Source organism: Nicotiana attenuata, unplaced genomic scaffold (assembly GCF_001879085.1).
Source record: "Nicotiana attenuata strain UT unplaced genomic scaffold, NIATTr2, whole genome shotgun sequence".
NCBI lineage: Eukaryota > Viridiplantae > Streptophyta > Magnoliopsida > Solanales > Solanaceae > Nicotiana > Nicotiana attenuata.
Genome location: NW_017672709.1, coordinates 45,206 through 63,436, shown reverse-complemented (window position 1 = coordinate 63,436; position 18,231 = coordinate 45,206). Strand labels below are relative to the sequence as shown.

General features: G+C 35.9%; 1 protein-coding gene across 1 annotated transcript; it reads left to right on the top strand.

The window, feature by feature from the left end:
• The first annotated feature begins 8,732 nt into the window (after positions 1-8,732).
• LOC109214221 (probable LRR receptor-like serine/threonine-protein kinase At3g47570) lies at positions 8,733-13,018 on the top strand. The gene is made up of 4 exons (XM_019378117.1): positions 8,733-9,795; positions 10,002-10,217; positions 10,305-12,281; positions 12,365-13,018. The coding sequence occupies exons 1-4, from the start codon at positions 8,823-8,825 to the stop codon at positions 12,718-12,720; spliced, it is 3,522 nt and encodes a 1,173-aa protein (XP_019233662.1). The 5' UTR covers positions 8,733-8,822; the 3' UTR covers positions 12,721-13,018.
• Positions 13,019-18,231: the final 5,213 nt, after the last annotated feature.

Below are 18,231 nucleotides of genomic sequence, written 5' to 3'. Positions count from 1 at the left end.
CTTTTGCATAAACTTTAATTTTTCTTGAAATCTTGATAGAAGAAGGAACATTAGAATTGAATAACGTGTAGTTGTGGAAGAAATATAAACTCCTCCACGCTTGAGCAGTTGCTACCCAGTATACAATACGTGGGTTAAGCAGTTGAATCCATCGTGATTTTCCAGAGAAAATTTAGGTTAAGTTGAAGGTAAAAAGTAATTACCTAATATTGTGGAGTAAAAGGTTTTAACAAATAAAATTATTTAATAATTTAAAAACAAAAAAATTGAGATAATTGAAGAGGAGTTTGAACGGTTTAGAACTAAAAGGTTTTGAAAGCCACTCCTATTTTTGAGGAAGCCGGCGGTTTTTTCCAAATACAATGATTTAATAATTGAAAAAAATTTTAAAATAAGAAAATTGCACAGAAGTTGGAAGAGTTTGAACGATTTAGAACTGAAAGGTTTTGAAGGCCACTCCTATTTTTGAGGAAGCCGGCGGTTTTTTCCAAATACAATGATTTAATAATTTTAAAAAAAATTAAATTAACAAAATTGCACAGAAGTTGGTACGGTTTACTCATGAATGGTTTGAAAGCTACTCCAAATAGTGTACTTCCTAATTCAAGTTCCTAATAATTAGGGACAATGTCTTAACATGCCATGTGTCATTTTATTGTTTTGCCATTTGGCTTCATGAGAGGCTTTTTTCTTCTGCTTTTAATTATAGATAGATATGTTAGTTTTGATTGTTACTTATATTCTATTGTATTGTATTGTTAAATCCGTCGTTAAGTAATGACGAAAATATTACTTTATGTAACGACGGATTTGATGTGCTTGCGTCGTTACCTTGTTTCTTTCCCTCATATTGCCCTTCCATATTTTTAAATAATCATATTTTATCCATTACTCTACTTTTTATATAGTAATAATTTTACCCCTGTATCCTATTTTCTTAGTAATGTTGCTAGTTTATTCTTCATATTGTTGGTGCGTGACATCAAGAATTTATCCAAACGTTATATTCATCTAAAAAATACAAATACAATACAATACGATACATTATGAAACGACATGTAACAACCATCCAAACAAGCTTAAAGTCAGAACACGCATTCTTTTTCTTCCCCATCTCAGAGAAAAACCCAAAGCCTTTCTAGACTTAGAAGATCGTTCAAGTATCAAAACCTGAGAAGATCTTCAATCAAGTTTTCTGCTACGGATCAAGATAAGTACCCTTAGCCATTGTTCTTCAGTACCTATTGATTTACATGAGATTTGAGTAGATTGACTGTTAGAACCAATTTACGAATATAGTTTTTCCAACAAAAGTTTCCAGTAATAAGGCCATCTCCAAGGCTGCACCAAATTTTGCACGAAATCCAAATTTGATGTTTTTTCGCTCCAATGGTACACCATTTTAGTGTTACACCATTTTGGTGTGAAATTTGGTGTTAGGGTTGGAGATGGTCTAATAGCTCTTTATCTGTGCTCTTAGGAGTATTATTTAGAAGGCTCTCTTATTGTTTCCTGTCAAATCATGCGAACATCAGAAGAAAATGGTCAATTACAGCTGCAAAACTATGGCCTAATTTTTTTTGTTCAGAGGTTTTATTTAAGTTGTGTGTGGGTGGGTGGGGTGGGGGTGATTTGAGTCGGGTAATGGGTATAATTAAGTGTGAATTTTAATTGAACCGGGAAATTTAAAATTAGGGTCTTTTTATTCTTGAGCTGCCACGTGGCCTTCCATCCAAATCAAGAACAAATTGGTGTCATAGTAACAATAGGAGTTAATAAGACAGAATAGTGAAACGGAGGATAAATTTAAACTATTTCTAATAGTACAAGGGTATATTTGGTCCTTTCCCGTTTGATAAAAAAAAAATTCATCACATAATATTGGAGAAAAAGTTGCATTCAGAGGCATTTATATTACTTAGAGATCCCACCATGTTGTATATCATGACTGAAAAGTATGACTACAATTAAGGCAAACATCTCAACATAGCAAAATAGCCTTAACATGTCTCAACGGATAAACACATAGCCCAAACATGATTTCTAACATGAATAATAGCCTAAGTAGTCGTACAAGTAGAGAAAACACGGTAATACAAAGGCGTGATAGCAAAATAAGGCACATAATAGCCTAAGGTCTACCCAGATCATGAATAACCATAATATACGCATATAAGCACGTCACCAACTAGATGCGCCGCCCCAACACATAAAAAGTATCATGTCTACGGGGAAAATACCCTCAAGGGTATATTTGGTCCTTTCCTGTTTAATAACAAATAGGTTTTTTCTTCACATAATATTGGAGAAAATGTTGTACTCAAAGGCATTTATATTATTTAGAGATCCCACCATATCGTTGTATATCATCAAGTAACTGTGACAAATGCACATAACTGATAAATTCTTACTACCGATAGCGACTCCAAGAACATATCTTAGACCATAATTGCCTAGCAATGCAAAAGGACTCTTTCGCCTTGATAAATGGCAACTTCCTAGTATAAGGACAAAGTATGAAAAATCTAATTTCTTTGTTAGTTAATGTTGTTCATAGATCTAAGGAAGGAGGGTGTATATATATGAACCTCCTGTCCTTCTTTTGGGGTGATTGCATCACCGTTGTATTTTTGTGAGGTCAGGTCTAGCCCCCCCCTTGCACTTTTTTGAATACAACACAACCTAGACGGCTGTCTGGGCAACTTTATTAAAAAAAAAAAAAGGCCAGTCATTAAACATTTGAATCCCTAAGTTATTAATGATTTAGATAGAGAACTATCCTAGGAATATTTATGAAACACATACAAGAAAAAGCACAATATAGTATGTTGGAATTGCTACATTTAGCTAACGTGCCTGTAGCTCTATCTTGCCTTTTCTCCTATAGAATTGAAGCCTTCCTTTTCTCCTTTCATTGACAGGGGACAGGCTTGAAGCCCTTAATCGATACAAGGCTATCAGTATAAGAGGAAACTGAATGAATAGAACATATTCCCATTATCCTCCTTTGTTTTGTTCTCAGGTTGAACAAGAACGGCTGATTTGGAGCATTTCCAACTACTATATTTCCATTGTTCAGACCCCAATGCCTAGTACAATCGAAACCCATGGCAAATGTGAGCTTTTTTCCCCATAGACCCTCTCCACAGCTACCACCCAGGGGCGGACCTAGAGCATTGAATACGGGTTTTCGGGAACCCAGTAACTCTTGCGTAGACCCTGTATTTATATTAAGAAATTACTAAATATTTGTAAGGCGAAATGGCTTCTTGGCCACCTAAACTTGCACCGGATTTTAAAGCCGATATATGAACTTTCGATTTTTCCATTTTAACACTTCAACTCAATCCATTACTTATAAGTGAACACCTTTGACCTTTGACTATGCTTATGTGGCAGCAGCACAGGTGACGTGCTCAAAGTGCGTGTTAATCACGCAGAAAAAGAGCGTTACTGAACTTAAAAATATTAAAGTTGAATAAGAAAAAGAAAAAGTAAATAAAAGACAAACAAATAAAAAATAAAAAAAGTCCTGAAACCTAAATCCCTCCCCCTAACCCCTTTCTTATCTTCTTTCTTACTGACCCCCCCCCCCCCCTCCCCAAAATTTCTTTCTCGCCATAATTTCTTCCCGATCTCCCACCCCCATCTTTGCTCACTGCCACTGAAACAATGAATGTCGACGGATATACAGACTGAAGGAATATTGAGATTTGATTTGCTCAGAATCTATTGGGATCTTTCATTTTTCCATGATTAAAGGAATACAATGTGATTTGCTATTAATTAACTCAGATTTTCCATGTTAGCTCTTAAATATTAGAGCCGGTTTTGGTAATATGACAGGTGGAATATAAGGTTCTTTTGTTTTTTTGGAAAATTTCTCTTCATCTATGTATTAGCGTAAATGCTCAACCTTTCCCAATTTTCTGGTACAGGTACAGGTAAAGGAAATTAATGGGAGACGTGAAAGTTAGTTGTTAGCAGTGAAGGATTGGTTCTTATTGTTGACTAGAAAACAGTTGATGCCCTTAATTACTTATTAGTCGGTCTGTTAATTTTTATTTTGACGAGTGCCACCAAGATGCCATTTTTTCCAATGAAAACCTTGTCGGAATGGTTTTGATATTTTTTTAGAAGATCTAATGGCTTGTTTGGACTAATTTCTAGATTGAGGTTTGGTTAAGATATATACTAGGATATGAATTGTTCATATTTGAATTTTTACCATTGGAAATAGTGGTTGGGGAAGCGAAAGTTTTGGAGGAGCTATGGTGAAGAAGAAAGGAAAGAGAGCAAAAATTAAAAAATTGGTAAATTAATTTTAACAGGGATGGGACCCAGATTTTACAAATGTCAAACAACAAATGGTGTTAGTATCTGACGTGGTATTCACATCAGGCAATTGAGATACACGCTCTGAGGGAGGGGTTCATTATAAGTATTTTTATCGAGTTGGGGTGCTAAAATGGGAAAACCGAAAGTTCATATATCGGCTTTAAAATCCGGTGCAAGTTTAAGTGGCCCGGAAGCCATTACGCCTATTTGTAAATATCTAACTGTGAACCCAGTTATTATTACATATTAATTTGAAATTACGATAGGAACCCATAAGCCTCAAATCCTGGATCCGCCGCTACCACCTTCAATTATCCAAACCTCAAGACACTTCTTAAATTCATAGTGAGAAGAGTATGCAAGCAATGCAAGTGACCCGTGATAGTTCATGGGCATGGAACTGTGAGATTCAGTAACCAACTCTTCTGGTAAAGGAATAATGCTGAACACCTCGCTCCTCAAATCAAACGAGGCAAGAATAGTTTTACCAGGTTCATTCCTGTTTCTAATAACCCCTTATAAGTGTAAACAGTTCTACTGTGTTTCTTATTATCACAGATGCAGGTAGTCACATTTAAGAGAACATCAACCTTAACTTCTCTCCAAGATTCAATTTGGTCGAATAAACCTCAACTATAGTTGATTGACTTCCTTTATAGTAGTTTAGAATCCTCATGACCTTATAATCATTAGAATTCTGTTCATACCCAAAACCCACACTCACATAACATTTGCGCGTCTTTTGTAGCTTAATATCGTGCAAGGGGAGCAGCTTGAATTGATCTATCGACGGGTTCCATTGGCAAACCAATTTACGAACACTTGTGCTTAGACAGACTAAGCTATTGATTGAACCTACAGCAGAATAATCAGACCTACAGGGTTCAGTAATCTTTATGAATCAGCTTAGATTTCGTATAGGGATCAAACCATTAGTTGTCCTAGTTTGAACAAGGATATAGTGGCTACCAGGGTCTGAACTAAATCTCTTAAGGTGCACAGAGATGAACCGGGGGGCCGAAACCAGAGTGCGCCAGCGGTTACATACGTACTTTAATAGCGGCATACTTTTAACTGGTAATCTTAAGAAAATATCCACAATAATTTCTTCTGCAAGAACCGAAATAATGGATTTTGTCTTGTATTCTGCATCTTCTCACATAAGGAAAAGCGAGATTCTATTTCTCGTTTAGGCAATCCATCAAGCAGGTTGTATGCAGAAACTATAGTCGCCCTAATTTAACTCAAGCGTTTCAAGAAATTACCTAAATGCTGATTTAAGGGGGATTCGAGTTCAAGCACTTACCTGAGGATGATTAGATGAAAGGCAGAAACCGAACCCGAATTCATATTTCGGTTCGTTCTCCACATTTTGTCAGCTTAGCTTTTTTGATTCCTGGAGTTTACTGACTTTAGGTCAATGGCATTATTGGGAATTCTTTTTAAATTTTCTGGAAAAGATTATTTTGAGCCCGTTTGGATTAGCTGAAGCATTAGGTGCTCAAAAACACATTTAAGTGCTGAAACTGATTTAATAAATAAGCAGTTATGTATTTGGGTACAAGTGCTGAAATTGATAATAAGTTGCTGCAGTATTTGATAAAAAAGGGCTGGTAAGCTCTTTTTCTGTTAAAATGACTTAAATAACCTTAGAACTGTTTACACTTATAAGGGCGTAATTTCTTCAAACTTTTAGATCCCAAATCGATTCAAATATAAAATATTCTATTTGTCATTTTATTTTAAATATAACTATGCTTAGATAAGATAATTTTATGATAAATATAATTTATTGTATGATAAACATATGATCATAAGTTATAATAATTAATAAATTGATAAAAGTTTATCAGTAAAAAATAAACCTAAATAAGACAAATTATTTGAAGAGAAAGAAACATTGTCTTCATCACCACAACACTTAGAAAGCAATACACCAAAAATTTGATATGTCCTTATTTATTACTCCTATATAAAGTTCAAAGATTAATATACAATCACATAGATATAAGTATGCAAAAGAATAGAGAATTTGCTTATCTTAAATAGTCAATGAGAATTGCACACTTGAAGAGGTGGGTGGGTGGAGGAGGATTAGGATGAATACTTGAGGCAGTGAGTATCGATGTAGGAGTTTTATTCTAAAATGAAATATTTTAAGGATAAAATAGTAAAATTTTTGGTCAAACTTAAAGTGCTTATAAGCTAAAAATTCATAAGCTGGGGATGACCAGCTTATGGCTTTTGGCTTATTTTTGACTTAAAAGCACTTTTAACTTTACCAAACGCGTAGATAAATCGAAAAGTGCTTATAAGCTAATTTAACCAGCTTATAAGCTTAGCCAAACACTCTCTTTATCTCTTTTTTCGTTTTCATTTTTTTTGGGTTTTGGGTTGGTGGGTGGGGGGGGGGGTGTTGATGGGGTGGAAAGTCTTAAGATGCAGCTGAGGTATTTTGACATGGAAAGCCACTTAGCATTTTTAATGATGTGGTATGCCAATTAAGCTATAATAAAATCTAATATAGTAAATTTAATGCAAAAAAAGAAGCTGCAAGTTGGATGATCATATACGATAATTAACTCCTTGATTTTGTCACCTAATCAAAGAGGCAAAAATTCAGTTGTACGAAATAATGGAAGTCATGATAGAGTAGCTAGAATGTAAAAATGAGTGGAGGATCCATGAGATAGTGTAGTGAGATGGTTAGAATACCTTTACGTTAACCAGAGGTCTTGGGTCAAGTTCTAAAAGTAGATTATCTTTCGTTGCAAAGCACTTTACCTCATTTAGTGGACTTGCTTGTTGTGAATTCAGTTGACTCAGGATGTCGAATGATTAAAGGGGTAAAAAAAAGAAAAGATGAAGAAGAAGCTAGTGGGAAGACTTTAAGCGTGATCGGCTACTTGGCTTCTTTCCGGTACCAAAATTTCAAAATTGGATGGCAATGGAACACTTTTAGCAAATGAATCGTCATCGCAAAACTCAAGTGAAAAGTTGGGTGGATTATATAAATTATAAAATGTAGTGGAGGATCTTGATATCCACAAAACAAGTCAATATGGACGGATTCAAGGTTAAAGAATGAAGCTAAGTTAGAAAGAGATTTCCCACTAAGCTGAGGGAAATAAGCATGTGTTGGCCACTGTACTAAAAGTTGATCCTAACTTGCGAGAGGTTTCCACTAGCAAAAAATAAGTATAATTTGAGAGTGAGACTTTACTTTGAGATGGCAAAAGTTTGACATTTGAACGATCACCACTGTGACACTGCTTGAAATTCAGTGCTTTTGAAAGATTAGTAGTTTTGTTTCTAAATAGTAATGTAGTAATGGTTAAGTATATAATAGCATGTTAATTAAATTCGTAAACAATGATAAACAAACATTTCTATTAAACACTATGAAATAAACATTCATATTAAATTTAAATGTCCCACTATTAGTCTGAAGTTTATATGAGTAATTATTTGAGATTACTTTTATAAATTAATTTTAAAAAAATAAAAGTTTGTCTGGAAGGAATATTCAAAGAGCACTTGGTCCAACACTAAAAACGGGGGCAGAAATTTTAGTCATCCAGTGACATATAGTATTTCACCCATCTCAATTTGTTTGGCGTGCTAATTTGATCCATTCTCTCATCTAATCAAACTTGATGATCAACTTTTACAATTAAAATTTAACTATTCTAAAACTACGTAAAGGTATTTTAAGTTAAGTACACTAGTATCAAAATGTTTTAAAAAAAATATTAGCCAAAATAATTTACTTAATTTTAGCTAACGTTTAGACATAGATTTGGTTGAAACTTGAAAAAATGAGTTTTTGAAGATGAGATGAAAATAAATTTTGAAAGTTTAAATTGTGTTTGGACATGCATTTTATTTGAAAAGAATTTGAAGCTTTGTGAGTAGAAAAACCCCAAAAACTACTCTAGAGCTTTTGGGGGATTTGAAGATTTTGTTTTCAAAATCTGACAAAAAATAGTTAAAACCAATAAACAAACATATATTTGAAAAAAAGCTTTATGACCAAACGGGAGCTAAATCTGAGAAGATGAAGGCTGATCAACATTTAGGGATAAAGAAATTGCATGTGATAAATTCTTTTGAACAGAATGGATGGGACCATCAATATAATGGGTGTGAATTCAACACCCAGTTAGAGCACACAGGCTACGTAAATGAAAGTCCACTATGGGCTAATTCCACTTGCCTGGCTTTATATATTCAGTGCTTGTCCCTACTTGGATTGAGTTTTGACTCCTAACAGTCGATGTCTAAATGCGAATGTCACCTTTGACAAATCCTAGCTTCTTTATTTCAACATATTTTTATAGTCATAACAAGGGGAATATAATATGTGCGTCGATGGATACATAAATGGTGAAATCACATTTACAATTGAGACCATACTAACAAAGTGATGGGAAATTGCTCATCTCTTATGCAATTAGGATGTGACTCCTTACTTTAAATGTTTAATGTACCACTACATTTTTGCAATAATCGTAAACAAATTTCCTCCCATTCGCTCAAACAAAATGAGGATATCATTACTCGAGAAAACTCAGCTTCTGGCATTTTCATTATTTTTTCACATTATAGCTACATGCTTAGCTTTGAATATCAGCACTGATCAAGCTTCTCTTCTAGCCTTGAAAGCCCACATCACTTCAGACCCTTATCGCATTCTTTCAACAAACTGGTCTTCTTCTACCTCTGTTTGTAATTGGATTGGAATCACTTGTGGCTCTCGTCATCACAGAGTGATCAAAATGAATATTTCAGATATGGGCTTTTCGGGTACCATCCCGCCACAACTTGGCACCCTTTCTTTTCTTATTTCTCTTGATCTAAGCTACAACAATTTCCAGGGTGAACTTCCACCAGAGTTCACTCGTTTGGAAAAGTTGAGAGCCATTGATCTTAGTTTCAACAACTTCACTGGAGAAATTCCTAAATTTCTAGGTGATTTACAAGACCTTCAAATGTTCGCCATTGAAAACAATAGTTTCAGTGGGTTCATTCCATCTTCTATCTCAAACATGAAGAATCTTGGATTCTTGAATCTGAGGTACAACAATCTGGAAGGAAATATTCCTATAGGAATAGCCACTCTTCAGAGTTTGAAATGGTTGAGCTTTGGATTCAATAAGCTCAATGGCTCTAATGTGCTCTCCATATTCAACATCTCGACACTGGAATATTTGGATCTCAGAAATGCTGGTTTAACTGGTGATCTTCCATCTGATTTGTGTCGTCGCCTTCCAAGATTGCAAAGGCTTGGACTTAACTTCAACATGTTAAGTGGAGAGATACCAAGAAGTATATCAGAATGCTCGGAACTTCAAGTCCTATTGTTGTTGCAAAATAACTTGATTGGAGCAATTCCAAGACAACTTGGGAAATTACAGCTGCTGCAAATCTTAGCTCTTGGGTTTAACAAGTTAGTAGGTATCTTTTTTTTTTTTAAAATTTATTTAACAATTATCCCCGGAAGGAACTCAACTTGTAGCATTGAGTACAGCGGCAGCTCTAGACTTATTTCGAGCTAAAATACTTCTAATCTAGCAACATTACTTAAATCAGTTCATGTTTAGTTTATGCCCACAGTAAAGTTCATGATTTTTTTTTAATCTTTCTGCTTAACAATTTGACAGGCACAATTCCTGATGAGATTGGTCATCTTTATAACTTGAAGCAATTGGGCATGGAAAAAAATAGATTAAAGGGCTCAATTCCTTTAACCATATTCAACATTTCATCACTTCAAGTTTTATCAATATGGGACAACAAGCTTGAAGGACCTCTACCAAGAGAGGTCGGAAATTTGACTATGCTTAACGTACTTGATCTGGGAGTCAATAACCTGACAGGTATTGAGTAATATTTAATCAGACAATATATTAAAATTCCAGTTCTTCAAATACTTTTACTAATAATAATCTTACTGAATTTTGCAGGTGCACTTCCAGATGAGATCGGTAACCTTCAACAGTTGCTGAAGCTTAAGTTGGATTTCAATACCTTTAGTGGGTCGATCCCTGTTAGTATCTTCAATATGTCAAATCTTGTATCAATTTCACTCACACAGAACCACATTTCAAGTAATCTTCCCTCCACTATAGGGCATGGATTACCCAATCTTGAACGAATTTTTCTAGGTGCAAACAACATTAATGGCTTTTTACCTAGTTCTATCTCAAATTTGTCTAAGCTTACCATTCTCGAACTCAGTGCAAATGAGCTCACAGGTTCAGTTCCTGACTCTCTAGGAAACTTAAGACTTATTGAAATTCTCAACTTGCAAGACAACTCCTTTAATAGTGAATCTTCACCACTGAGCTTTATTACTCCTTTGGCCAATTGTAAACACTTAAGAGAATTGATATTGTCTCTCAATCCCCTAAATGCAATGCTTCCAAAGTCCATTGGCAATCTTTCTTCTCTTCAAATATTTGAGGCAGATGGATGTAACCTCAGGGGCCATGTTCCCATTGAAATCGGAAGTTTGAGAAATTTATCTTATTTGAAGCTGGAAGACAATGACTTGACTGGCATTGTCCCCAGGACAATAAGTTCTTTGAAAAAACTTCAACAGTTTTCACTTGGAGCAAACAGAATAAGTGGTCCTTTCCCAAATGGTTTGTGTGAGCTATCCAACTTGGGTTTGTTAAACCTTTCACAAAATCAAATGCAGGGAAGTGTTCCTAGTTGCTTAGGGGATGTGACTTCCCTAAGGGAGGTTTTTCTTGATTCCAACAACTTCAGCGCTGGCATACCTTCAAGTCTATGGAACCTCAAAGACATATTGAAGCTGAACTTGTCTTCTAATTTTTTTGATGGTTCTCTACCACCAGAAGTTGGAAACCTCAAGGCTGCAATATTTTTGGATCTTTCCTGGAACCAAATCTCAGGCAACATTCCTAGAGCAATAGGAAGTCTACAGAAATTGAGTCAACTGTCTTTGGCTCACAACAAGATTGAAGGATCTATTCCTGAGACATTTGGAGAACTAATAAATTTGAAAGCATTGGATCTTTCATATAATAATATGTCTGGTGTTATTCCAAAGTCATTAGAGGCACTTAAGCAACTAGACTCCTTTAATGTCTCATTCAATAGGTTACACGGGGAAATTCCGAATGGAGGACCTTTTGCTGATCTCCCTTACCAGTCTTTCTTGTCAAACGAAGGACTATGTGGTAACCCTCAAATGCATGTCCGGGCCTGTCATGGTAAATCAAAGAAAAGAATCGTGATATTTATCGTCGTTGTCTCTTCTGTTATTGCTTTAGTAGGCCTTGCTTCCCTGATAGTTTTCGTGTTGATGAGACGTCACAGTAAAACAATCAAAGCTGATGATGAGTGGTTGCCAGATGTAGCACCACAAAGATTTTCCTACTATGATCTTCAAAGAGCAACTCAGAACTTTGATGGAAATAACTTGCTAGGTAGTGGAAGTTTTGGTTCTGTTTACAAAGGGGCATTAACAGATGGGATGACTGTAGCTGTTAAAGTTTTCAATGTGCAGATGGAAGGTACATTTCAAACCTTTGATAGAGAATGCGAAATTTTGCGAAATCTTCGTCACAGAAATCTCACCAAGATCATTAGCAGCTGTTGTAAGTTGGATTTTAAAGCATTGATACTTGAGTACATGCCAAATGAGAGCTTAGACAAGTTGTTATATTCTCGAGATTATCATTTAAACGTAAAGCAAAGATTGAATATCATGGTTGATGTTGCATCTGCTCTGGAATATCTCCATCATGGTTACTCGGTACCTATTATTCACTGTGATCTGAAGCCTAGTAACGTCTTACTTGACAAAGACATGGTGGGACACCTGACTGACTTTGGCATTGCAGAACTCTTAACAAAAGAAGAATCCATTGCTCAAACTACAACCTTTGCCACAATTGGTTACATTGCTCCAGGTGAGCTTTTCTATTTAAGGTGTAACAAGGTTTTTGATTAACACATTATAAGTTAATTACTGACATTTGATTTCCATTTTCAGAGTATGGACTAGAAGGCCTTATATCCAAGAGGTCTGATGTTTATAGTTATGGTATCATGTTGCTGGAAACTTTTACGAAGAAGAAACCTAATGATGAAATGTTCACCGGAGATTTGGATTTGCGAAGCTGCGTGCATAGTTCACTTCCTGATAAGCTGGATCAGATCATAGATGCTGACTTACTAACACTAGATGAAGAAAACATAAGTGAAAAGTTGCAATGCGTGGCATCAGTTATGGAATTAGCCATGAATTGCACAGCTAAATCTCCTAGTGAAAGGATGAACATGACTGATGTTGTAGCAGCATTGAAAAAGATCAAAGATCGGCTTTCTTCCCATTATGGAACAACCTAATGAATTGATAACAGGTACTCTCCAAATCCCATTTGCGAAGAGAAAAACAAGGTATGAAGTGCACCGGCATTAACCATCACTAATTGTTTCTCGAACGCTATTGCAAAAGATTGTGTTGCTTTAGGAAGTTAAAGGCATGGAACCTCATTTACTTCATACTTCGAGAAGTTACTATAATTATGGGGACTACTGTTACTAAAAGCCGCTGCTAGCTTGTGTACCTTTTTCCTCCATTTTTGTGCATAATCATTACTAAAACATCTTTCCTTTTCCTCATTCTTTACCAATCTTATATACTACTCCCTCCGGTCCAAAATAAGTGATTTTTTGGCCTTTTTCTTGTGGTCCAAAATAAGTGATTTTTCCAGATTTTAAGAATGAATTAATTACTTTTTTTCCTACGTTGTCCTTGGAGTAAATAGTGTTGGAATATGTGTCAGGAGTGTTTAGGTGAAATAGTAAAGGTTAATATGGTCAATTTCATTGCTAATTAATGCTAAAAGGTAGATTTCTTAATCTGTATGAAAACATCAAAAAAATCACTTATTTTGAAGCGGAGGGAGTACTCCATGGCATGTTATACTTGTCTCTCTTCTGTATCACGCATTTCACTACAAAGAGACTGTGCATTAAGCTCACTTGATATATATGCTCGGTAATGCAGCCTCTTGTCCAAGTAATCATAGTCAACCGTGAGCTTCCTCTTATATATTGAGGCAGAGAAGGTGGTTGACCGATTCATGGTTTCTCAGGCTGCGGTCCACCATATGTATTTAAAAAAAAAAAATTCAAAATGGGGATTAGAATCTGATTTCATAGAAAACAGGACAGAAATACTCCGCAGGATAGGTAGGAATATTGTATGTTATACATTCAATGTTGTGGTTAATGAACATGGTTATGCTTTCTATACCAAACAATGCATAAGACAGATCCACTGGGGATTTCTATGTGCAACTTATTGAAAAATCATTGAGGGATTTCAGCAAAAAGATTATCAATCGAACTAGCCAAATGAACTCGGGATTGGACCTTTAAGTCAGTTATCAGCTAACTAAAACATAACGAAAGCTGATTTCTTGAAAGATCTAATTAATTTTTCGATGACCCTCTAACTTCCTACTTTAATGTACCAGCACGAGCATTTGAAGACATGGAGTATAATTCTAAAAGAAGTTTTCAAATGATTTCATGAACTTGATGGAAATATTGATGTCAATTTGTTTGAATATAGCAACAAATTTCCCACGGTTATAGGCATTACATTTTGTGGAGATTTGAGGCTCTCACAGTTGAAGCAGGAAGAAAGCCATTTAAGCTGATAAATGTAGTCCCCAATATCTTCTAAAGGTGTTAATCGGGCGGGCTGGGACGGGCTGGACAAAAAAACGTCAGCCCGTACGGGTTCGGGGCGGGTTGTTATCGGGCTGGGGTTAACGGGTTGGTGGCGGGCTGGGATTTTTCGGGTTCTATAGGGCCCGTACGGGTGCGGGTTTAACGGGCTCGGGCGGGTCGGGCTATATATAATTTTTTTTTAAAATTAAGTTATATTTTTCTTTTTCAATGTTATTGAAACTTTTAAGGGTTAAAATTAAAGATTAGAATTGAACTTTTAAGGGTTAGAAATAAAAGAACAAACTAAAAAATTCTAAATTTGAAAATAGAAAGTAAGTGTCTATATAAAAAATATTGAATAAGACTAATATGCAATATAAAAAAATCACAATATTTAAGTAACTTTGATATTTTTATTGAATAATGTAATACTTCAAATTAATTTGCAAGTTCTTTTTTGATTTTTAAAATTTTTGAACTTGCAAATTAAAAGTTTACAACAATTGTTAAAAAAAAAGAAGAAATAGTAAATCATATGTTTTGCATCATCTTTGAAAGCTCTTCCATGTCAATGTGAGGTTCTTGGTTTCCGGTATTATAATCGGTACCATAAACCATTATATCTCCAATTTCTTGGTCTTCCTCTTCATCTACCTCGTCACGCCCTTGATTTCGCCGTTCTGATCTAATCCAATCTGTGAAGCACACTAGAACTTCCAAAGCGTTGCTGCCCAATGAATGACGGGTATCTCCTAGCTCCTGTCTTGCTTGGCTAAATGCGCTCTCTGATGCGACTGTTGAAATAGGCACATTTAGAACGTCTCGAGCCATGGCCGAAAGAACAGGAAACTGATTTGAGTTGCTCCTCCACCAACTCAGAGGTAGAAAATCCTTTGTGAGGGGCTCCGGTGACTTTTGCAAGTGAAATTGGAGTTCATCAATATTCCGGCTACTGGTTTGTTGATGCTCTCCTAGTGTAGACCAAATCAAATAATCTTGAACATTATCATCATCTTCCAAATTTGTTCCAGATGTTGAAGTATTAGTTGAAGGAATATTTGCATCTACAACCGAAGAAGCATCAACAATGTTAGCGTAATAATTATACAAAATTTGTAAATGTTTGTGCAGATCAGAAATACAAGTCTCACTATCAAGAGTTTCAGTTGCTCCAATGTTCATATAAGTATATAAAGCACTGATTAATTGGCGACACTTTATCATTTGGATAGTAGGGTTTAAAATAGCACCAATTAGGAAAATAGGGGGAACTGGGAAGAAATATTTTTTAAACTTATCTAGCATTTGTGCAACAACAGCAGTATATCCGTCTTTCGTCTTCAACTTATGTAGTAAAAGAGAAATTTCAGCAATATGAACTAAACCATTTACAAATAGGATAAAGAGAAAGGGATGGAACGAGTGTACCGGGATTCCGAATGCCGCACTAAATTTGATATAGAAAGTAGAAACTCAAACTTCAATTGATAACTTGATACTTGATAATTGATGCCACACTTCACTTGAATAATTGAATTAGAAATTTATGATAATAATACTTTTGTAATGACAAAGCTAAATATTTGATGAAACTTGAAAGTTGAAAGCTTGAAATAATGAGTAATTGGGAATATTATCAAGAGAGAATTGAGAGAGAATTAGAGAGAAAATGAATTGAATTGTGAGGAATAATGAAGAAGAAAGGGGGGTATTTATAGTTTTTAAAAGGCTACAATTGCAATTTACAAATTATAAGGGGTCGGGGGTTAAAATATAAATAAAGAAGAAAAAAAGTGGCTGTTGGGGAAGAAAAACCCATTGGCCAACGGTCTTTTTTGGTATTTGACCATTGGCAACGGTCAGATTTTAATAAAAAAAAAAAATTATATTACGGGTTAACGGGCTGAACCGGGCTGTAGCCCGTTAAGAACCCGTTAAGGGCTTAACGGGTTGTAGCGGGTTCGGTCACCCGTTTAAAAAAAAATTAACGTTTGTAGCCCGCCCCCCGCCCAACCCGTCCCAACCCGCTTTTTTTGCTACAGTAACGGGCTGGACCGGGCTGACCCGGGTTGAACCGGGTTGTTAGCGGGTCAGCCCGGCCCGATTAACACCTTTAATATCTTCAAGTCTTTGAAATATTCCCAAGAGGAAGTAAAAATAATTTCTTGATCAAGAGTAACTTTATAATTAAGTTATTGTATTGGAAAAAATCAAGTTAGTATATTGAATTAATTATGTGATGACATGTCATAATATGTGGGTCAATAAAAGAATGACAGTTGGCAGAGAATATTCGAAGAGGCACGAGCTTTAACGGATACGGGCAAAGATCCAAGAAAACCAGAAGGCATGGGTGCTCGAACCTCTTGATAATTTGTAGAAGCATCGGAGGAATGAACCTAGATAGCAAAAAAGTATAGATACGTATTATTGGTAGTTAATGAGCATTAATTACGAGAAACGTTATAGGATCTGTACTGAACAGTTACGATTGCCAATTATAACGTTACATTAAATGTCATTAATTGCCCATAATAACTCTATTATGGGAGGAAGGAAATGTATTACTTAGAAATAGCTATAAAAGGTGAGAAATAAACATTTGTAAGGATACGAAATACTACTGGAATACACTGATTTACTTTGCTTTCTATCCAGCTATTGTTTATATCAATTATTCTTATTTTTATTTGATTATCAGTAACCTGAGTTCTTCTAATAGCAAGCTTTGACCGAAATTCCTATTTTTTGGTTAAACAATTTGGTTCCGTTACCGGGAATCTGATAATCTATTACTTCCTGAATTAACTTTCTTTCAAGTCAATCATGTCAAATGTCAATGATAACAATCAAGGAGACGGTCAATTCCAAGAGAATCAACAAGGCGATGGAACCCCGGTCCTTTCACCCCAAAATTCTCCTCGACAATCTCGAGAAGGAACTCCTGATGGATCTTAATCAAATGCAAATGAACAGTTTGAAAATGATGAGGCTATCAACGAAGCTTTGAAAAAGTTAATTGCTCAACAGGTCAGCAATGCTCTTGAGGCCTTCGCTAACCAGTTACCAGTTGTGCCTCCAACATCAACTCCAAACAACAACACCTTCGAAAATCCTCGCTCAGGACTCGTTAACTCGGGTAGTGAGGAACTCCTAGCGAATCTTGTGATGGAGGGTCAGGTAACCCAATTAATTCAAATTTACAAAATTTAGTACTAACTTTGCAGAAAAAGCTCAAGGAACAGAGCGACCGCATGGAGCAAGTACCTGGAGTACCGCTTGTAATCAAGGGAATAGATATGAACAAATACTCACAACAACCTTGGAAGCCAAGTGCTGCTCCTCTACCAATTCCGAAGAAATTTAAGATGCCCGATATTCCAAAATATGATGGAACAACTGATCCATGGGATCACTTAACTGCATTCACGACCTGTGTAAAGGGAAACGACTTGAACAAGCAGGAAATTGAATCAGTATTGGTCAAAAAATTCGGAGAAACACTCATTAAGGGAACATGGTATTCTCTTTTACCCGAAAATTCTATAGATTCTTTTGCTGAACTTGCAGATTCATTCATCAAAGTACACTCGGGAGCTCAAAAAGTTGAGAAAAGAATGGAGGACATTTTTAAAATAAAGCAAGGTGATACGGAGCTGCTCAAAGAATTTGTAGACAGGTTCCAGCGTGAAAGGATGATGTTGCCACGTGTACCAGATAACTGGGCAACTATGGCATTTGCCAGCAATCTGAATGAAAAAAGTTTAGAAGCCACGAGGAGACTCAAGGAAAGTCTACGAGAATTTCCAGCTACAACTTGGAATGATGTTTACAACAGGTACAGCACGAAGCTGCGGATAGAAGAGGACACCATCATTCAATCTCGAAGGGATGAAAAGGCAAGTTCAAGGTGAGCTGAAACTGAAAAAAGGTCCGGTAAAAACAGATACGAACCTTACATGGGACCAGCAGGAAGAGACTCACGTTCAAAACAGGAAAACCCAAGGTACGATCACAGATCAAGAGATAGGGAGTCAGGATCATCATCAAGGTTAGGGAAAGTACGAAACACGCGAGAGGCACGTGGTGATGACAGAAGCTCCAAGGCGAAGATCGGCGGTTATAGTTTTAATGTAAGCACATTCGAATTGGTGGCTGTTTTAAGAAACATGGGCG